Source organism: Neolamprologus brichardi, chromosome 13 (genome assembly GCF_056152115.1).
Source record: "Neolamprologus brichardi isolate AB-2024 chromosome 13, ASM5615211v1, whole genome shotgun sequence".
NCBI lineage: Eukaryota > Metazoa > Chordata > Actinopteri > Cichliformes > Cichlidae > Neolamprologus > Neolamprologus brichardi.
Window position 1 is genome coordinate 20,297,353 of NC_142116.1, and position 22,621 is coordinate 20,319,973.

Below are 22,621 nucleotides of genomic sequence, written 5' to 3' on the forward strand. Positions count from 1 at the left end.
TCCTTATCATGAAAAGTGTAGTGTTCACACCAGCATGTCCAAATCCTATTCTCGATATGACCACCTCCTTATTTCTCCTACCCTCCTTTGAATTTTGTACAAACACTGCCCCCTCCTTTCTATGGCGTTATTTTTGTGCCACTATTCTGAGCGCACGTAAAAAAATTATTTTGAGCGAAGAAAAGCTAAATTTGAGTGAACAAAATTCCTTGCTGTGTGCAAAAAATGTATTTCAGTGTTTGCTATTATCCATACACACACACAATAGCAGCCCCTGTCGCTCAGTTTTTGCACTTGCGCTTGCTCGCATTGTGTTGCTTGCGCTCTCAACATTTCTGCCTGTGCGCGCTCTTTTTTTTTTTTAATATTAAACTTTATTACGAAACAGTATACAGAACATGTATACAACCAGAACAAAATTAACATATACCAGGGGGTGTAATACAAAGAATTACAAACATTCAGATAATTTGTAATTACTACAAATAGTAATAGCTTTCATAGCCTTTTTGTTAAGTGATCCACTAATCAATTTTATGTAACATAAAACATCATTATAGTAATGTTTAAAATTAGGCTTTTTGTTACTATATTTGCATTTGTGAAAATAAAATTTAGCTAATATAACTAACAAGTTTATTATAAAGTAAACATCTTCTTTTTTTTGCCTTCGAAAGAAACAAAATACAACATTTCCCCATTTCACAGTAAAGTCTTTATAGAGATGTCCAGCAATGAATCTACTGAAGTCTTTCCAAAATGTTCTAGCGTATGAACAGATCCAGAAGAGGTGTTGCACAGTCTCAGGATGGCTTCCACAAAATCCACAGTTCACATTTATGTCCCTTTTGAACTTTGTCATATAATGATTAGCAGGATAAAATTTATGCAGTATTTTAAATGAGACTTCCTTCACTTTATTCGTTACCAGATACTTGTTAGGAATTGTCCATACTCTTTTCCAGTTAATGTCACTTACAAAGAAATTCTAAGATACCACATGTGGAATAGTTAGAGATTCTGTCTGGAACAAAGCACGAATATTCTTATTACTTTTACTATGGTTTGTTAGACAGATTCTTCCTATGTATGAATCTAAAGGGTTTGGGAAAGAAACAGGTGATATGGAAGGTTGAATACCTTTAAAAAGCATTATAATACCCGTAGGTATTGCATCAAATAATATGGCATATTATTTGGGTGTGGCTGGAAATTTATAGGTGTTTAAGAATTCTGAATAGGACATAAGCTGCCCATTAGGATTAAATGCCTGGCGCTCAACCCTTTCTGTACACCGTTATATTTGTGCCACAAAACCAGCCAATCACAGACTTGGATGAAAAAAAAATCTGATTGGCTGTTCTGGTCTCCAATCAGCTCGAAATGAGGAAATGCAATATCCCCGAATTATGTCCATAAACAAAGGATTTTAAAATTTACCTTTTTTTTTCTTTTTACTTTTGTAAAGTAACCTAAAATTATTATTGCCTCAAAGGGATTTATACTCTATGTTTTTTTTAATGTTGTTCTAAGCAGCCGACAAATTGTTAATGCATGATTAAAGTGAATTATTAATTTATCATTTCTGGTTTTACTATAAACAGACCGGGGACGCTTGTGTTTTCTTTCTTCCTAAAATGATCAGATAAGATTTGATTAAAAGAAATAATGCAAAGGCATTTTGCTGTGTTCACAGAGGGTCTTGAGGGTCTGTGTAAACGGTAAAAGTTGGCAATGGTGTGTATGGATTTGAGTATTACCCCACCACACCTGGAACATATTCCACGCAGCTACACATGGGCATGCAAACAGTACAATAACTGGAATACTCCAACTTGCCATTGTGGCTGATCATTCTATGCTCTGTTTAGTCCCATGGAGGTTAAGATTGGCACTGAGGCTGGCCAGCAGAAGGTGAGGGCCTGGGGTCCTGGACTGGACGGAGGCGTTGTTGGTAAATCTGCTGACTTTGTGGTGGAGGCTGTTGGAGACATTGTTGGTACAAGGGGGGTCCTGAAAGCATGTGCTGATTAGCTTCAGTTTCTTCTCTGAAGTTGCTCTATTTCTCTTCAGGTTTCTCTCAGACCAAGATTGAATGTGATGACAAGGGTGATGGATGGTGTGACATGTGCTGCTGGCCCACAGAACCAGGTGAGTATGCTGTCCATGTGCTCTGCAACAATGAGGACATCCAACACTCTCAGTTAAGATCAGTTTTCACGATTGTTGCCTCAAGATCATGGTGGTGGGCTTGTGATGGACACACTTTTCATGGCTGAAAGCTCTCCTGTAGAGGCTAAGCCTAGGCTTGAAGCCACTGGGGTGTTCGTTGGCGGGGGTGACGCGATGTCACTGGTATGCATGAACTTATTAAACTTGATACAGTCCAATAACTCCAGCCTTACTCATCTTGTCCTTCAGATTCTTTATTTCCAGGATTGAACATAGCAGCACAGCGGTCACAAACTGTTTGCTTCCTCCCGATCAACAACACACCTGCCGCTAATTACGCGTGTCTACCTTAAATATCTTCACAAACTCAAAATGTGACCCCTAGCACCAAACGCTTGCTGCAGTTCTTGGTGTCAGAGGTGACACACAAGGTATCGGGTTTTCGGTGCAATTACTTTTTCATATAGGACCAAGTATGTTTGGATAGCTTTTTCCACTTGAAAACTGCCGTTTAATATTAGACATTCTTGTCTAATATTAAAAATGGATTGATCTGAAACGTGTAAGTGTGACAAATATGGAATAAGATACGAAATCAGAAAGGAGGCAAATATTTTTTCACAGCGCTATAGTCTGTAAATGATCTTTTGGCTATAGTAGATCTTTGACTTGTTCCTTTGTTAATTGTTTGTTTAAAATAGTTTTCTCTAGGTTAAGGCGTACGGTCCAGGCCTTCAGAGCAGTGGTCTGGCCGTTGGAAAACCCACTGAATTCACAGTTGATGCCAAGCAAGGAGGAAAAGCTCCTCTGAAAATTATAGCCCAGGTATATCTGGCTTTGTATATGATCACAAATATGTTAAATATATTGTATGTACCGTATTTTTCGGATTATGAGTCGCACTTAAAATCCTTTAATTATCTCAAAAATCGACAGTGCGCCTTATGTATGAATTCTGGTTGTGCTTACTGACCATGAACCGATTTTATGTAATACACGGCGCTCAAAAATCTGTCAAAAAATGTTTTAGTACGACTTTGGTAAGCCACCAAGTCGCACCGCTTGATGGATTGTCGGAGCATTACGGCTACGTAGTCAGGAGCCTCGCGGATACGTACTGTGCTTCAACATAATATTACTGTATTGTGTCTGGATAATGACCCCAAAATGCCACCTGTTAAGAGACATGCTGACGAAGCGGATTTCAAAGTCAAGGCTGTCGGTCACGCAGTAGAACATGAGAATAGAGCAGCTGCGAGAGATTTCAACATCAATGAATCAATGGTACGGAAGTGGAGGAAGCAAGAAGAAAGAGTTGAGTAAAGTTTGACTTATCTTATCTGGCTGTTTTCTTTCGCTTAATGCGTTTTATAGTCCAGTGCGCCTGGTGTATGAAACCAGACCTGTTCATCAACAGTGCGCCTTATGGTCCGAAAAATACGCTGTGTTAAATCTGATTGAACTATAATCCCTCGTCTTCTGCACAGGATGGTGAAGTCAATTCTGTGGATGTCCAGGTTAAGGATAATAGCAACAGCACATACACCTGCACCCACACCCCACGTAAGCCTGTGAAGCACATTGTGATGGTCTCCAGGGGAGACGTTAACATCCCTGAGAGTCCATTCAGGGTGAGTATGCACTCACACACTCTCTCACTTTCACTCTGGCATGCAAGGTTTGCCTTTTCTTCTCACTGAAAAGTCTCTTGAGTTTTGGTGTTTGTGCCCACAGATGAATATCGGAGCAGGCTGTCATCCAAACAAGGTGAAGGTCTCTGACCCTGCAGTGGCAAAGACGGGCCTCAAAGCCTTCCAGCCAACATACTTCACTGAAGGTGGGCTCTGCTGCAGATCTTCCACTGGACATAGGAGAGCTTGACCTCAGCCAGCTGACAGCCCCTCTTACAACACCCTCAGGCCCAGAGGAGCCCTGCCTGCTGAAGATGCTGCGTAACGCTCACATTGGTGAGCGTCCGTCTGATAAGTGAGAAGCTTGCTAAACAGTGAGACTCATCAGAATCCAAATACTTTATTAACCCCTAAGTAAAAGACAGAGGGGGAAAGTAATAAAAGTTCAAGCGTGGAGAAAGAAGCAGGAGCAACTGAAACGGGCTGCATGCACACACAAGAATAAGCGTTGTTAACATCTGTTTTGTCTGTCTTAGGAATCTTGTTTGTTCCCAGAGAGATTGGTGAGAACCTTCTTAACATCAAGAAGAACGGCCGTCATGTTCCCAGCAGCCCAATTGCTGTTATGATCAAGCAGTCAGGGATTGGTGATGTGAGCCGTGTGAGTGGACCGTGGCTGACCGAGGCCAGGACTTTTCAGCCTTGAGAGTTCATCATTGATGCAGGTATATGCTCAGTGAAAGCTTAGATACTGTGATATTTTTCTTTTTAAACATTCAAATAGAATATTTGTCAGTCTCATCTTGTTATATTAGGCTTCATCTGCTTGAGCCTTTCCACTGAAGGACCCAGTTAAGTGGGCATTAACACTGAGGACCAGGAGGATGGCTGGTGACACGATGTGTTGCTTTTTGAGGTCTTTTAGCCTGTTTCACTTTGTCAGACAGCTTCTATTTAACTGATTTCTTGATTCACAAGTCTGCAATTAATCAGGCCTGAGTGTGTTTAGTAACACTGAACTGAGGTTTCCAAAATTGGTTAATCACAGTTAACTCGTGATTTAACAAGAGGGGCAATTTGTTTTTACACAGGACCAGGGAGGTTTGGATCATCTTTCTCCCTAATCTATGAAATCATCATTTAAAAACTGCATTTTGTATTAACTTGTCTTATCTGTGTCTAATATTAAAATGAGTTTGATGATCTGAAACATGTAAGTGTGATAAATATGCAAACCACTAGGAAATCAGGAAGGGGGCAAACACCTTTTCACATCACTGTAGACGTGATTACAGAATACCTTTTACATCCTGGATTACAATAGGATATCCATCAACGGCAGATACTGGTCTCCATGACACACAGATACTGGAGTGGTCTGACCTGACCACACTCGCACTGCTTACCCACAAAGTGTCTAGAGAGACAGAAAAAAGCCAGAAAACAAACAAAAAACACAAAGCCAAAGAATGTCATCTGCACACTAGCATGGACAATAAACGCAGACACAGTGCACCCAGTAATTTTTGAACTTCCAACCAAGTATCAAGAGCAGTACTGTCATTGTACCGGTACTGGCTGCTGTCTCATTGTTCAGAGAGCCCATCATTATGCAGAGAAAGGAATCTGTGTCTCTGGACCAAAATGACTGTACGTGTAGTGCTGTAGAAACAATACTGCCCAAAAACCTTGATGTTTCTATATGTGGAAACCTTCAAGTATGCATGTCCTCCTGTAAGGGTAAAGTAATGGGACATTTGCACTTTTTGCATGTAAGCCTGTTGGTCTTAACTGGAAGTTGCACTTGAGCTGTCTTGGCATCTTTCCTTCTTTGACTCACCAGTTTTGCCCTGAGCTGAATCGCTGCCTCCTTCTCTGTTGTGGTACTCAGCGGTGACTAACATGTTGTAACGTGTATCTGGCTGCAATGACTCCAGCATCACCTGCTTCTCTCCACCAGGGACCAGCACCTGCAGACAACAAACAACACTATCATCCCAACACAGTCAGAACTCATTTAAAGTTTTGGGACTTATGGAATTTCTGGAATTCTGACACATGACAGCCGGCTGAAGGCCAGAAGAGGTGAAGATGGAATGACTACGACCCACTCACAGTGTGATCCTGGCTATCAGCTCCAGTTAAAGCCATGTAGGACATGTGATACTGGAGGACATGAGCATTGGGAGGTACCCAGCTGATCACCATGCTGACGGCAGTCTCATCAGAAACCGTGAGGCTGGTTGGGCCTCCACCAGACACTGCAGCAACATCATAGAAGAGATAAAGTACCACAGCTAATGACACTTAACCCTCACTTTGTTCCTTTAAAGGAGGAAATTATTTTGGCAGCAGAGCAAAGTGTTTTTATAGAAAATAAATGTAAAGTATAACAGAGAATTTGATACTTTGATTTGATACTTTAACCTCACTACATTTATTTCATAGCTCAGAGTTCTAGTTATTCAAAGATGAGAATTTAGATGTGAAATTTAACCTTTAAGTGACTAGTACTTTGACAACTGCCATCAATTACACAATGAAGTTCATTTACGTACAGGTTATTGTATTAGTAATGCTATATTGTACATAGAGACAGAATATGACATGAAGGGCTACTGACCACAGAAAAGTAAAAGCTAACTGGGCCTAAAGACTAACGGGAGACAAACAAGCTTTCTGTGATTCTATTTGTGTTTTTGTGGTAATCTTGGATATCTTAGGTTGTCTCATTACTGTCATATATGTCCTATCGTTAAAACACTGGCTTCTAACAACTAACAGTGTCTCAAAAATAATTTCATAAATAAACAAATAATATGGATGCATGACTCAAATGCATGACTTTTAACTTGTGTATTTTTTAGGCTGAACACTGCTGCTAATGTGACTTAGCACATTAGCATTGACTGTCTGAGAAATTAGTTACCCTAAGGTCAGAAGGAGGAGGCACCTTCACAAGAAGAAAAGAATAATGTGTACGGGAATTTTTTAAAAATGACAAAGCTACATTTTGACATCTTTCATTATTAATAACATTTACAGTACTGTGCAAAAGTCGTGAGCCACACGCTGAAGTATTTCTTTGGACATTATCTGGTTTTTCCACTCCTTTTTAGTCCAGTTCTTGTACCTGACCATTTTCTGAGTAATGTTTTTGTTTCTTTGTTTTTTGTTTGTGTAAACACTTTGCACTGACCATTATTGGAGAACTAAAAAGCACCTAAGTCGAGGAATGTGTGTGCACATAACAGAAAACTTGGGAAAGAACCACTTTTAAATCTTTAAGCACTTTGTTACTAGCAGCCTGTCACAAAAACACATTTTGTATAGTGGTTTTTTTTTTTTATCTTGTGAATAAAATGTATACAAATGTGTGTGATTAATCACAATGTGTTAATGTGTAATCACCCTGAGACATGCATGCCTGTCTGCTAGCATCAGATCTAAAGCCATTTATGATTTGGAGATGCAGCCTGCAGATTCTGTCCAGATTATCCCAGCTCTCGTCACTAAACATCCAGTCTTCACGTATCAAATGTGTAAAATTCAAGGCTGGTCCTTAAAAGCTCCCAACAACGCAAAAAGAAAGTGGAGAAAGGATGAATGAGTGTGTGCTTATCGCTCTCCCCCAAGCTGGCGTTGTTCTTGGTAGCCATGACAACGGAGATAGTCCCAGCTTTATAAATAAAGGCCCCAACACCACAAAAAAGAAAAATACATCGGCATTCCCTGCGCAGACCAGGAATCCCCCTAGCAGACCGAAGCTACAGAGAGGATTTGGAGTGAGTGAGTGATTGAGAGAGAATCGAACTGGCGCCTGTCTGTGCTTCAACCTGCCAGGGGCCGGCAAGTGCTCTGCGCCACCTGCCGGGCTGTAGAACAAGTGCAAATTTGATATATTTGACTTCTCTGTTTTTTTCTCTCTGAATTACTTTTGAAAAGGAAAAATAATAATTTTAATGTGAGGCAAAACATGTATGGTGCTCGGTAAAGATGACACGCCGACCCACTTCTTCTTCTTTCTTTTTTTTTTGTTTGAGAAAGTTTGTTTTCATATTAAACCAGTGTCAGTGACGTCATTCTACGCGACTACCACAGGTAAAGAAAAGCCTGAATCTGTAGATCTTTTTCTTTTATTTTTGTTGTCTAAAACACAAGAGATAAAAAAAGAACCACAGGGAAACATAGGAAATAATGTTTTGTGAGGCAATGACTTGTTGGCACAAGAAGAGTGGTCCTTGGTAGCCATGACAACAAGGAGGTCTGTTTGTTTGTGGCAGGTAAAAGAAAAAAAAGAAAGAAAACAAAAAAGTCAGGGGAAGCCCAGGCTGAACAAGGTTCATCCCTCAGAATTTTCACTCCAAGATCACCTGCCTGGACCTCCCCCTAGCAGGTGAACATACAGAGCCAGGTGAACCGAGGGCTCGAACCCGGGCCTGTATGTTACTAATCTGCTAGCCCGCCACATGTCGCCACATGACGGGCTATGAGAATGGGGAAAATTCTTCTATTTAAAGAACACTACGTGCACATCGCGTGACCAGCCTTTTCCATTAGTTGGAGACCACACATTTTTGCACTCAAATACTCACCAAATTTTACACACTCACACCTGGTTTTTTTGCCTGCACACCACTTATTTCTCAAAGACCACTCCTTTTTCATCTCTGTTATCTTGCCTTTATTACATATTTATTACATCCTCTTAGCTAGCATCAATGACTGGACAAAAGAGCAACACAGTGCTTTTCTAATCATTTCTTTAGTCACGCTCAAGTCATTCGCCTCTACGGATTAGCTAAACCAACTTTACAAAACAAGTTTCCCCGAAGAGCCCACTTCTCATCTTAGCTGCCTAGATTTCAGGACCTAGCTAAGGACAGTGGCCACAAACACATTTAACTTACCGAAAAATAGCTGCGGGGCCTCAGTCTGTCTGTGGGGCATAGCTAGACTGGCCATCGGGCATACTGGGTATTTGCTGGGTGGGCCATGGTAATTTTTCGTTTTAAATGGGCCGATGTTTTGTTGTTGTTGTCTTTTTTTTCTTAACCGTGTAAACAGTGAAAGGTGGCGGATTGGACAGATGCTGGCAGACGTGTAAAAATAACTCAATTGTTTGGTAGTGGCTGTGGTGGAGCTTTCACAGCTTCAGTAAAATTAGCAAGTGGTGGAAGCCAGCAGGTGGATGGGGGAAAGGGGAGGCGGAGGTGGAGAGACCCAAGGCGGCCGCGGGTCCGACTGTCAGGTGAAATGAGCTTCAGGTAAGAAGTTATGACCTGCAGTCTATCTGGGTCAAACCAAGTTTAGGTGTAGTTTATTTTCGTTGTGCTAACTTTTTACAGTCAGTTACAATAACTCGTACTGTGTACTAGCTAGCATGATGGAGTTTCTATACAGTTGGGTGGGTGCTATATGTTACTGGTGAACTTTATTTTATTCATATGGTTAGTTAGTAGAGTTGCCTACCATCCTGTAAAAAACGGAATCCTCTGGTATTCAGAGTTAATATTACATGTTTCGTATTGAGCTGAAAATACACGGATTTGTCCCATACTTCAGCTACAATTAAAAAAAAGACAAAAAGCTGGAGTTATTCTGTGTCTTTACGCTGTCAGCTGCCTCTTCTGCTCTCATTCTCCCCCCTCCCTCTCCTGCTGCTACTTCAATCATGAAACTGATCAATGATCAGCTGATCAGCGTTTCTGCCGCAAGTCCCGTCTTTCTTGCTTGTTTATCTCCCGCTTTGCGCCAGAAAGAGGAAACTAGCGGAGGTGGTGTTAAACAGCAGAAGCGCCTTTAAACTTGATAAGCTGTTGTTAGAATTGATTTAATATTACTTTCTAGTATCAGCTGATGTTTGTTGGAGCCATAAAAGCTGCTGGTTATCTGGTGAGAGGGAAACATAAAAAGGCCAGGTAGAGCATTAACAGGGAAAGGGGGGCACAAAGAAATACTTTTCTTTCTTATTCTCATTTAAAATTTCTAGCTTTTAACAAATAATTATCCAAATCTTACAACCAAAGTTTTCATCTGATGTCAAATGTATAGAAATCCATTATTGTACATAGTAAGTTTTTTTCAGGGTCCCAACATAATTTCTTCAGAAGAAAGTACTGTACATGATGCCAGTATTTTCCCACATTTTCTAGATACTGTACTAGTACTTTGTGTAAAATGCCATCAAAAAGTCAGTTAAGTTTTATTCTTTCTCACCTGTCTTTCTGTCTCCTTTCACTTTTAAAAGGTTGCCATCCATTCATTCACTTCCGCTTATCCTTTCCAGGGTCGCGGGGGGCGCTGGAGCCTATCCCAGCTATCATAGGGCGAGAGGCAGGGTACACCCTGGACAGGTCGCCAGTCTGTCGCAGGGCCAACACACAGGAACAAACAACCATTCGCACTCACACCTAGTGACAATTTGGATTATCCAATTAACCTATCCCCACAAGCTGCATGTCTTTGGACGGTGGGAGGAAGCCGGAGTACCCGGAGGGAACCCACGCAAACACGGGGAGAACATGCAAACTCCACACAGAAAGACCCCGGCCTGATGTTGGAACTGAACTCAGGAGCTTCTTGCTGTGCGGCAACAGTGCTAACCACCGTGCTGCCACGGTGGCGAAGGTTGCCATGTTAGAAAAAATATTTTGCCCTGCCATGCTGTTTATTGATGTGGTAAATAAATAGTTTATGAAAATATCACTAAATCTGTCATTTATTATTTTTAATATTCAGTAATGGTCATGTCTCACCTCTAGTCTTCTCTGTCTTAATTTCAGGTTTCCACCATATGTTGTAGATCGTTCAGGAAGTTAACTCAAGCAGTCTTTGGGTTTCGGCTAAGTACTGTTTAGAATACCAGAATAGGGAGGATGGTGTAGGTTTAAGTTTATTAGATTGATACATATGTACCAACAAGACAGTGTACATCACTGTCACAACGACGTTTGTTTTCATTCAAAGGCTTTATGGAACTTTGACAGGAGGGCCACGCCCGATTTCCTCTGTCATCCACGTCATACTTAGATCCTCCTCAATCTGTGTACATACGCCGCCTCTAAACCCCCGATAGTGCCAGTGTCAGTTAGTGAGTCAGTAAAATACTGACTCACTCACAGGGTTAGTCTGTTCTGGGATGAGTGTGGTAGTTAACCCTCATTTAACACATCCCTCTCTGCTCCTCTAGCTCGCTCTATCTCACTGAGAATCAGAAAGCCTTGACATTTACTGCTATTAACTTTACACTCTTGTTGTAAAGACGCAAAGAAAACACAGTGAAAAGGTTAGAAGGACGTAAGGAAAAAGAATGAATGAATGGTTTAATAGAAGGAAAGAAGTTAAAGGGACTACATATTCAAAGGTCTTATTTCTGATACTACCCCATGAAAATATTTGCTCTGTGTGCCGTGCTGCAGCTGCTACATTTGGCTTCGGATTCACTTTTTGGCGCCTACGCCTCTCGAGATGTGTTAATGCAGAAAGGTATTGAAAAAGTCTGGTCAACCAACCAGCAGTCTGTCTGCTGTGTCGTATGAAATGCGTGGTAGGAGAGGTACCAACTGTCTGTTACATATAGATGAAAAATAAAGCTCTGACGTGACCTCGGGTCAGCCAGCCTGACGGTCAGAGAAACAGAAACGTGCTGGATTGTGGATCTCTGAGCTGCACATCAAAGATGCACCTATGCACAGATCAAGTCTCAAATCTACCTCATATACATCTGTGTGTGTTTTTCTGTTGATGCCTTTCAAACAAAACTAGCCATGATATTTTCCACCTCAGACAATTAATATCAATTAACCACGCCCCCTTTCAGATTTGTTCACCAAAAGAAAAGAAAAAAAAACACGTCATTAACGCTGTTTATTATTTGTCAGACTGGTTTCATTTTCATACTTTGTAAATATCTATGTTGTATGGAGCTTGAACTAAAATGTAAATATGTTTACTGTATTTGTAATAATTATAATCCATTCGCTGTACAGCATAGATGTGTCATGCAGATATCCTAATTCTGTGTATGGTAATCTTGCACCATTGAACTGTTAGTGAATGAGGCAACAATAAAAGTGGGAAACGTGCATTAGCAGATCAAGTGCTGCCTGCTTATTTCCTGCTTTATTTGAGCTTCTGCTGTAGTTTATTATGTGCTTTTAGCCCCAAGAAACCACCCTTTTACTGTGGCGCACAATAAGATCTTCTGATGTTTGGTGTCATCTTCCTGTGATCTCCTGTGAACAGGTGGATTAATTCATTCCAAGTTTATGTATGTAGCACCAAATCACAGCAGGGGCTGAACATTGTAAAGACTCTAGAATAATTATGGAGGCACAACATTTAAAGCTCCCATCCTTCCATCCCACAGACCTAAAAGTTAGTTATATGATAAACAGCCCCGTGTTTGTTTACTTGATTTGTAAAATGCAAAGTGGTGACTTTTTCTCTTCAAGTACGTCCTCATATGGAGACAGTTTTTTTAATGGCCCAAAACAAGTCATTGTTTACAAAAATGTACATTTTATTGGGCAAAATGAGGTAAACAGTGAAGAAAAGTATAAGAAAACAGAGCATAGGATCTCCGGAGACTGTGGCAACTAGAATTATTGTATACATGTGTGTGTATTAAGGACTGACACAGACAAAGAATGAATCAGACAATGAAGCAATGTCCTTTTTAAATGTTTATTTATAAACAAGATAAAACCATTCAAGTATTGAGTCATGAATAAAACATCAACCTCTGATCTGCTAATTGGGAAACAGAGGATGTCAGTGTATTTTTCAGTGCTAGTCCAAATTGAGTGAGATGACTTTACATTTGAATAGACTGGATTACAAGTTATATTTGGTTTTAATTGAATGAGTTCAATTTGATTTAAATCAAGCCAATTCACAACAAATAAACTTGAAATATATGGTAAGATTGCGAAAAGATTTTACCTTATTACCTTTATGTTCAGCTTTATTTGAATTGCACAGTAATGCCTGCATATAGCGTGTCAGCAAAAACAAAGTGTCTGCTCAAGTTTAGACAAACACCCACATGTATTGTTCTAACCCACTACAAGATCGTTAAGCAACTTGTTCCTCTTCGTCTTGCAAGCTTACATCCTGTGCAGCCTCATATGCAAGCAGCAGATAAGAAGTTGTTTTTTCCTAACTTGTACTCCACCCATGAGTGTTACGTGAGAGGGCAGTATATAATAAACTCTGAGTGAATGCCTGGCGCGCTTTCCTGCATAGGATTCGCCCATGTACATGAATTAACTCTGGGCCCGTGATTCTTTGCTTTCCAGAGGTTTTTCTCCTTTCAAAGATAAAGGTTGTGCAATAATACAGAGAAAGCCCCAACAATCAAATGACCCCCTATGAGTAAGAACTTGGCAACAGTGGGAAGGAAAAACTCCATTTTCGGCAGAACCAGAATCAGGGAGGGGCCATCTGCCTCCACCGGTTGGGGTAAGCAAGGGTAGCAAGGAAATATAGGTGCAGCAGTCATCTCCTGAGAAATCTTCAGAGGCCTGGTGAGAAGCAAGAACCATTCCAGGCATAGCTGACAGCTCAGGCAGTGGTTGAGGTCAAAGGTCGAGCTGATTGGGGCCCATCATGAGATTGGACTTTGGAGCTGCAGCAAGGACCACGAAGCTGCGTTGGAATGAGAACTGTGCCAAGGGGGATTTCCAGAGGCCAACAGAGGAGATTTTGGACAACAGACGGGCACCTGAAGGATGAGGGGAGCGTGCCAAGCTCCATCGACAGCGCAGGGGGAGTCCGAGGATGACACAGGAACCAGAAGCTATGGTGGTGATGACAGCAGTTTCCTATGAACATCACCTAATGCTGTGTCACTGTACTGTGCATACGATGACACTCTGAAGACTGCTGGGATCATAACAGCAGTAAGATAACTGGACCCACCACCCTTTCCATAGAGGGGTTTTTTCTGCAGTAGAAGAGTCATAAGTATTCCTATCACAGGACAGAAAGTTCTCCACGCCCTTTCCCCATGGATAGGGACTGGAAAACATGCTCTCGGAAGTGAGACACTGGACTATAGATTCGGCTTGTTCCTCAATGCATCCTGCAAGGTCAACGAGGGACATAACCAAGAAATGGACGCTCTCTGAATTGCTGTAATGCAATATCGTGTAGCACTGGACATGATCCTGGCTGAGAAAGGAGGATTGTGTGTCTTATTCAACACCATGTGCTGCACCTACATACCAGATAATGTACATTCTTTAAACATGGCTTCAGATTCTAAAGAGACTGTTGATCGGCGTTGGAGTTTTCCTGGTTTTATTTTACTTTATTATATTTTATTTTATTTTGCTTTTCTTTACTTGTGTTATACCTTGTTTAAAGGCTGTAATTTCACAGATGATAAGTTTATCACTCACAACATACGCAGATGTACCACAAACTGATGAAGATTATGAAGACTTCTTTCCCTATTTGTTAAATGAAGATGAAGTGCAACTAATTGTGTAGTAACTGAAAATGTGAAAGACAAGTAGTTACTTACTGATGACTATGATGTAGACTCTGATACAAGTGTCTAAGTTGCCCATAAAAACCAGCAAATGCATTTTATGATAAACTAACTGAAAATACATGTTGTAAGAATTTATGTCCTGATAAATGATATGCGTTTTGCCGTACAATTCAAATTGCTAAACACAGGCTGGAATGTGAAAAGATTTTACCTTATTACCTTTATGTTCAGCTTTATTTGAATTGCACAGTAATGCCTGCATATAGCGTGTCAGCAAAAACAAAGTGTCTGCTCAAGTTTAGACAAACACCCACATGTATTGTTTTAACCCACTACAAGATCATTAATCAACTTGTTCCTCTTCGTCTTGCAAGCTTGCATCCTGTGCAGCCTCGTATGCAAGCAGCAGATAAGAAGTTGTTTTTTCCTAACTTGTACTCCACCCATGAGTGTTACGTGAGAGGGCAGTATATAATAAACTCTGAGTGAATGCCTGGCGCGCTTTCCTGCATAGGATTCGCCCATGTACATGAATTAACTCTGGGCCCGTGATTCTTTGCTTTCCAGAGGTTTTTCTCCTTTCAAAGATAAAGGTTGTGCAATAATACAGAGAAAGCCCCAACAATCAAATGACCCCCTATGAGCAAGAACTTGGCAACAGTGGGAAGGAAAAACTCCATTTTCGGCAGAACCAGAATCAGGGAGGGGCCATCTGCCTCCACCGGTTGGGGTAAGAAAATGAAACTAAACTATAGGAAGACAAAGAGGAAAGATGTTCATGATATATATGAAACTTTCCGCTAGCCTTGACTAAAATATTGTTTTTGACAGGAAAGTATTGTTTCATTCATGTTTATTCCACGAGGTGGACAGCAGGAATAAAACAAACCAGATACTAAGAAATAAAGTAAACAATGAAACTTTCTCGATATGCTAAAATTCCCACTGAGACTGGATAAGATTATTCTAAAACTGGTCAAAATACAATTCTCTTCATGCACAGAAATCCCAACCAGTCCCACAACCCAGGACGAATATTCCTTGTGTGTTCTTGAGCTGGACAGAAATTCCTCTTGCTGAGCGGGGTCCACGCCAGCCTCGTGTCAGGCAGACGAGGAGCCTCCTGTCCCAGTCTCGTCCGTCCACTGGGCCCATCACATCCCAGCCCAGTTCGCATTCTGCATTGGAGTCCGTCACTCGATACCACCGCGGCTCCCCTCACGTCATCACCTGTAAGTAAAAACAAATAGGAGCCAGAACCATCATCCCGGAAGCTGCCCTGGCTTATAGCCATGGCGACCCTCTCCCAACACGGCTGCACCCAGTGAACAAAAGTGAGACGCTGCTGACAAATGCAGGCAGTGGTATACATCTGCCCTGATGTCAATCACACACGTTGTCTCCTACTGTCGCCGTTCCTGCTGTCGGGACTGGGTCACCAATTCACGCTGACCGGTCTCCAGACGAGGCTTCGCACCCCCGACGATCACGCAGCGGCTCCCTCTTTTCCACCTGGCCTTCATGCGTTCCTCTTCCAATCTAGGGCCTCTCTCCTTCCAGTGCTCAGCTTGCTTCCTTTTAATACGACCTATAAAACAGCTGAAAGGACACCTCTGGACACACCCATGCCTCAACATGTGATCACTATCAGCTAATTTTTCCAATGCCCAGCTAATCCACAGTGGATTAAAACAACGTAGAATGACACACTAAAAACATGCGATACAAACAGAATAAAATCATGCAAATAAAAACTACACTCACAAATAGATACTAAAATCAGAAGAAAACCAAGATAAACGATGAATACAAAATTTCTACTGTGTGCAACTCTTTCAGTCTTTGAATATTTTTCATTTCTTACAATCAGAATTCTCCAATAGATTTGTAGAAGAAAATTATTTTCTTTCATGCATCACCAACTGAACCTTTTATGTTAACGTCTCAAGCTCCAGCCTAACCTCATTGAATTTTGCTTAGCAAAGTACTTTTCAACTCTAATAATTAGTAAGATTATATTTCTTATCATCTGTTGGTCGTCTGACCTGATAAACTTCAATGAACATTATAACACAGGAGTGATTGTCTCTAAAAATGGGCTCCTGCACGCTTGCAGACATTTTTCCATCACAACTTATGGATGATGAAGGATTTGATTAAAGCTGTGAAACATTACTGATAAACTTCATGTGATGTTACATTAAAGCCAATTTTCTATTAAAATCAGGGACTTTTCTAACTGACCTCTGACCTTTGAGCAGTAGTGTGTACTGTATGCTTGTATGTAACTGTATCTGACCTGGATTTTATCACCAGTTTCAAATAAGAATCTTCTTTAAAGTCTGTCTTTCAATACAAATGAAGTTAAACTTTATCAAGGCTGATGGTAAACTGTCCCTAACAAGTCCACTTTATTGCGTGTTCATTGACTTTCTCCTATCAGACTGTTTAACAAGCCCACTTTATACATGCTTATTAATCTATCACGCTTATCAGTGGCTCATGGTTGCTTAAAGCCTGTGTCTGATAGACTAGATTTACTGACCCTGCGCAAATTTGCGTAAATTCCCCTGAACCTAACACCTCCCAGCACCCCGCTGAGAGGCCTTCAGCTCCATTGTTCTCCTGCTTTTGTTGTGCAAATATACCCTTCCCCAACCCCCAACCAGGAGAGATTCAGGAGACAAGAGAGAACCAGGAGAAGGTCTGTCCTTCCAATCGTTGTCAGACTCACAACAAAGTACCTGCAGCCTACAATACACCATATTAGTAGTAGCTTTTATGTGCACTATTATGCAATATTAGTTCTTGTCAATCCTTGTCACTACATTGCATGCCTGTCCATAAACATATATACACAGAGTTGTACATATATTTATATATCCACACCTTACATAATATACATAAAGTCTAGTTTTATATATATATAGTTTTATATATATATAAAAAACACCCAGCACGCCCCTGCGGGCGGTTTTATCCTTCAAGCTCGGGTCCTCTACCAGAGGCCTGGGAGCTTGAGGGTCCTGCGCAGTATCTTAGCTGTTCCCAGGACTGCGCTCTTCTGGACAGAGATCTCCGATGTTATTCCCGGGATCTGCTGGAGCCACTCGCCTAGCTTGGGAGTCACCGCACCTAGTGCTCCGATTACCACGGGGACCACCGATACCTTCACCCTCCACATCCTCTCGAGCTCTTCTCTGAGCCCTTGGTATTTCTCCAGCTTCTCGTGTTCCTTCTTCCTGATATTGCTGTCATTCGGAACCGCTACATCGATCACTACGGCCGTCTTCTTCTGTTTGTCTACTACCACTATGTCCGGTTGGTTAGCCACCACCATTTTGTCCGTCTGTATCTGGAAGTCCCACAGGATCTTAGCTCGGTCATTCTCCACCACCCTTGGGGGCATTTCCCATTTTGACCTCGGGACTTCCAGGTTATACTCGGCACAGATGTTCCTGTACACTATGCCGGCCACTTGGTTATGGCGTTCCATGTATGCCTTGCCTGCTAGCATCTTGCACCCTGCTGTTATGTGCTGGATTGTCTCTGGGGCATCTTTACACAGCCTGCACCTGGGGTCTTGCCTGGTGTGATAGACCCCAGCCTCTATGGATCTTGTACTCAGAGCTTGTTCTTGTGCTGCCATGATTAGTGCCTCTGTGCTATCTTTCAGTCCAGCTTTGTCCAGCCACTGGTAGGATTTCTGGATATCAGCCACCTCCTCTATCTGCCGGTGGTACATACCGTGCAGGGGCCTGTCCTTCCATGATTGTTCCTCGTCTCCCTCCTCTTTCTTGGGTTTCTGCTGCCTGAGGTATTCACTGAGCACGCTGTCAGTTGGGGCCATCTTCGTGATGTGTTCTTGGATGTTCGTTGTCTCATCCTGGACTGTGGTGCTGACACTCACCAGTCCCCGACCCCCTTCCTTCCGCTTAGCGTACAGCCTCAGGGTGCTGGACTTGGGGTGAAACACTCCATGCATGGTAAGGAGCTTTCTTGTCTTTATGTCAGTGGCTTCTATCTCCTCCTTTGGCCAGCCTATTACCCCAGCAGGGTACCTGATCACGGGCAGGGCGTACGTGTTGATGACCCGGATCTTGTTCTTACCGTTCAACTGACTCCTCAGGACTTGCCTGACCCTCTGCAGGTACTTGGTGGTTGCAGCTTTCCTAGCGGCCTCTTCATGGTTCCCATTCGCCTGCGGGATCCCCAGGTACTTGTAACTGTCCTCTATGTCTGCAATGTTGCCTTCTGGTAGTTCAATCCCCTCAGTTCTGACTACTTTCCCTCTCTTTGTTACCATCCGACTACACTTCTCCAGCCCGAACGACATTCCAATGTCATTGCTGTATAGCCTGGTGGTGTGGATCAGTGAATCGATGTCTCGTTCACTCTTGGCATACAGCTTGATGTCATCCATGTACAGGAGGTGGCTGACAACTGCTCCGTTCCGTAGTCGGTATCCGTAGCCAGTCTTGTTAATGATCTCACTGAGGGGGTTCAGGCCTATGCAGAACAGCAGTGGGGACAGAGCATCTCCTTGGTAGATCCCGCACTTGATGGTGACTTGTGCTATGGGCTTGGAGTTGGCCTCTAGTGTTGTACACCACATCCCCATTGAGTTCCTGATGAAGGCTCTTAGGGTCCCATTGATCTTGTACAATTCTAGGCATTCCAGTATCCAGCTGTGGGGCATTGAGTCATAGGCCTTCTTGTAATCAATCCAGGCAGTGCACAGGTTGGTCAGTCTGGTCTTGCAGTCTCGGCTGACTGTTCTGTCTACCAGTAGCTGGTGTTTTGCGCCTCTGGTATTCTTGCCAATTCCTTTCTGTGTCCCGCTCATGTATTGACCCATGTGCCTGTTCATCTTAGCCGATATGATGCCTGACAGGAGCTTCCATGTAGTACTGAGGCAGGTTATTGGTCGGTGGTTGGAGGGGACTGGTCCCTTCTTGGGGTCCTTGGGGATCAGGACCGTCCGACCTTCGGTTAGCCATTCCGGGTGTCCCTCGTTAACTAGCAGCTGGTTCATTTGTGCTGCCAGACGCTCGTGGAGTGCAGTCAGCTTCTTTAGCCAGTAGGCGTGAACCATGTCGGGCCCTGGTGCTGTCCAACTCTTCATACTGGAGACCCTTTCTTGGATATCTGCCACTGTGATGGTTACTGGACCCTGTTCAGGGAGGTCGCTATGGTCTGCCCTCAGATCCACTAGCCACTGAGCATTGCCGTTATGGGTATATATATATATATATATATATATATATATATATATATATATATATACACACAAATATATATATATATATACATATATATGTGTGTGTATATATATATATATACATATATATGTCATGAGTTTCTTCTCTGAAGTTGCTCTATTTCTCTTCAGGTTTCTCTCACACCAAGATTGAATGTGATGACAAGGGTGATGGATGGTGTGACATGTGCTGCTGGCCCACAGAACCAGGTGAGTATGCTGTCCATGTGCTCTGCAACAATGAGGACATCCAACACTCTCAGTTAAGATCAGTTTTCACGATTGTTGCCTCAAGATCATGGTGGTGGGCTTGTGATGGACACACTTTTCATGGCTGAAAGCTCTCCTGTAGAGGCTAAGCCTAGGCTTGAAGCCACTGGGGTGTTCCTTGGCGGGGGTGACGCGATGTCACTGGTATGCATGAACTTATTAAACTTGATACAGTCCAATAACTCCAGCCTTACTCATCTTGTCCTTCAGATTCTTTATTTCCAGGATTGAACATAGCAGCACAGCGGTCACAAACTGTTTGCTTCCTCCCGATCAACAACACACCTGCCGCTAATTACGCGTGTCTACCTTAAATATCTTCACAAACTCAAAATGTGACCCCTAGCACCAAACGCTTGCTGCAGTTCTTGGTGTCAGAGGTGACACACAAGGTATCGGGTTTTCGGTGCAATTACTTTTTCATATAGGACCAAGTATGTTTGGATAGCTTTTTCCCCTTCAAAACTGCCGTTTAATATTAGACATTCTTGTCTAATATTAAAAATGGATTGATCTGAAATGTGTAAGTGTGACAAATATGGAATAAGATACGAAATCAGAAAGGAGGCAAATATTTTTTCACAGCGCTATAGTCTGTAAATGATCTTTTGGCTATAGTAGATCTTTGACTTGTTCCTTTTCTAATAGTTTGTTTAAAATAGTTTTCTCTAGGTTAAGGCGTACGGTCCAGGCCTTCAGAGCAGTGGTCTGGCGGTTGGAAAACCCACTGAATTCACAGTTGATGCCAAGCAAGGAGGAAAAGCTCCTCTGAAAATTATAGCCCAGGTATATCTGACTTTGTATATGATCACAAATATGTTAAATATATTGTATGTACCGTATTTTTCGGATTACGAGTCTCAAAAATCGACAGTGCGCCTTATGTATGAATTCTGGTTGTGCTTACTGACCATGAACCGATTTTATGTAATACACGGCGCTCAAAAATCTGTCAAAAAATGTTTTAGTACGACTTTGGTAAGCCACGAAGTCGCACCGCTTGATGGATTGTCGGAGCATTACGGCTACGTAGTCAGGAGCCTCGCGGATACGTACTGTGCTTCAACATAATATTACTGTATTGTGTGTGGATAATGACCCCAAAATGCCACCTGTTAAGAGACATGCTGACGAAGCGGATTTCAAAGTCAAGGCTGTCGGTCACGCAGTAGAACATGAGAATAGAGCAGCTGCGAGAGATTTCAACATCAATGAATCAATGGTACGGAAGTGGAGGAAGCAAGAAGAAAGAGTTGAGTAAAGTTTGACTTATCTTATCTGGCTGTTTTCTTTCGCTTAATGCGTTTTATAGTCCAGTGCGCCTCGTGTATGAAACCAGACCTGTTCATCAACAGTGCGCCTTATGGTCCGAAAAATACGCTGTGTTAAATCTGATTGAACTATAATCCCTCGTCTTCTGCACAGGATGGTGAAGTCAATTCTGTGGATGTCCAGGTTAAGGATAATAGCAACAGCACATACACCTGCACCCACACCCCACGTAAGCCTGTGAAGCACATTGTGATGGTCTCCAGGGGAGACGTTAACATCCCTGAGAGTCCATTCAGGGTGAGTATGCACTCACACACTCTCTCACTTTCACTCTGGCATGCAAGGTTTGCCTTTTCTTCTCACTGAAAAGTCTCTTGAGTTTTGGTGTTTGTGCCCACAGATGAATATCGGAGCAGGCTGTCATCCAAACAAGGTGAAGGTCTCTGACCCTGCAGTGGCAAAGACGGGCCTCAAAGCCTTCCAGCCAACATACTTCACTGAAGGTGGGCTCTGCTGCAGATCTTCCACTGGACATAGGAGAGCTTGACCTCAGCCAGCTGACAGCCCCTCTTACAACACCCTCAGGCCCAGAGGAGCCCTGCCTGCTGAAGATGCTGCGTAACGCTCACATTGGTGAGCGTCCGTCTGATAAGTGAGAAGCTTGCTAAACAGTGAGACTCATCAGAATCCAAATACTTTATTAACCCCTAAGTAAAAGACAGAGGGGGAAAGTAATAAAAGTTAAAGTGTGGAGAAAGAAGCAGGAGCAACTGAAACGGGCTGCATGCACACACAAGAATAAGCGTTGTTAACATCTGTTTTGTCTGTCTTAGGAATCTTGTTTGTTCCCAGAGAGATTGGTGAGAACCTTCTTAACATCAAGAAGAACGGCCGTCATGTTCCCAGCAGCCCAATTGCTGTTATGATCAAGCAGTCAGGGATTGGTGATGTGAGCCGTGTGAGTGGACCGTGGCTGACCGAGGCCAGGACTTTTCAGCCTTGAGAGTTCATCATTGATGCAGGTATATGCTCAGTGAAAGCTTAGATACTGTCATATTTTTCTTTTTAAACATTCAAATAGAATATTTGTCAGTCTCATCTTGTTATATTAGGCTTCATCTGCTTGAGCCTTTCCACTGAAGGACCCAGTTAAGTGGGCATTAACACTGAGGACCAGGAGGATGGCTGGTGACACAATGTGTTGCTTTTTGAGGTCTTTTAGCCTGTTTCACTTTGTCAGACAGGTTCTATTTAACTGATTTCTTGATTCACAAGTCTGCAATTAATCAGGCCTGAGTGTGTTTAGTAACACTGAACTGAGGTTTCCAAAATTGGTTAATCACAGTTAACTCGTGATTTAACAAGAGGGGCAATTTGTTTTTACACAGGACCAGGGAGGTTTGGATCATCTTTCTCCCTAATCTATGAAATCATCATTTAAAAACTGCATTTTGTATTAACTTGTCTTATCTGTGTCTAATATTAAAATGAGTTTGATGATCTGAAACATGTAAG

General features: G+C 42.3%; 2 protein-coding genes across 2 annotated transcripts; both read left to right on the forward strand.

Annotated features, from left to right (window-relative positions):
- The first annotated feature begins 2,932 nt into the window (after positions 1-2,932).
- On the forward strand, positions 2,933-4,509 carry LOC148099933 (filamin-A-like). The gene is made up of 5 exons (XM_087849724.1): positions 2,933-2,997; positions 3,660-3,803; positions 3,907-4,009; positions 4,044-4,139; positions 4,340-4,509. The coding sequence occupies exons 2-5, from the start codon at positions 3,759-3,761 to the stop codon at positions 4,507-4,509; spliced, it is 414 nt and encodes a 137-aa protein (XP_087705850.1). The 5' UTR covers positions 2,933-2,997; positions 3,660-3,758.
- A 16,720-nt stretch (positions 4,510-21,229) lies between these two features.
- On the forward strand, positions 21,230-22,109 carry LOC148099934 (filamin-A-like). Its single transcript, XM_087849726.1, has 4 exons — positions 21,230-21,403; positions 21,507-21,609; positions 21,644-21,739; positions 21,940-22,109. Exons 1-4 carry the CDS (start codon positions 21,359-21,361, stop codon positions 22,107-22,109), a joined length of 414 nt encoding a protein of 137 aa, XP_087705852.1. The 5' UTR covers positions 21,230-21,358.
- The last annotated feature ends 512 nt before the right edge of the window (positions 22,110-22,621 follow it).

Excerpts from the sequence above, each read along its gene's own strand:
- LOC148099933 (XM_087849724.1), top strand. The coding sequence starts at position 3,759 with ATGGTCTCCAGGGGAGACGTTAACATCCCTGAGAGTCCATTCAGG. Across the intron at positions 3,804-3,906 it reads TCCCTGAGAGTCCATTCAGG|ATGAATATCGGAGCAGGCTG; the intron begins GTGAGTATGCAC and ends TTGTGCCCACAG. Across the intron at positions 4,140-4,339 it reads GCTGCGTAACGCTCACATTG|GAATCTTGTTTGTTCCCAGA; the intron begins GTGAGCGTCCGT and ends TGTCTGTCTTAG.
- LOC148099934 (XM_087849726.1), top strand. The coding sequence starts at position 21,359 with ATGGTCTCCAGGGGAGACGTTAACATCCCTGAGAGTCCATTCAGG. Across the intron at positions 21,610-21,643 it reads GCCAACATACTTCACTGAAG|GAGAGCTTGACCTCAGCCAG; the intron begins GTGGGCTCTGCT and ends CACTGGACATAG. Across the intron at positions 21,740-21,939 it reads GCTGCGTAACGCTCACATTG|GAATCTTGTTTGTTCCCAGA; the intron begins GTGAGCGTCCGT and ends TGTCTGTCTTAG.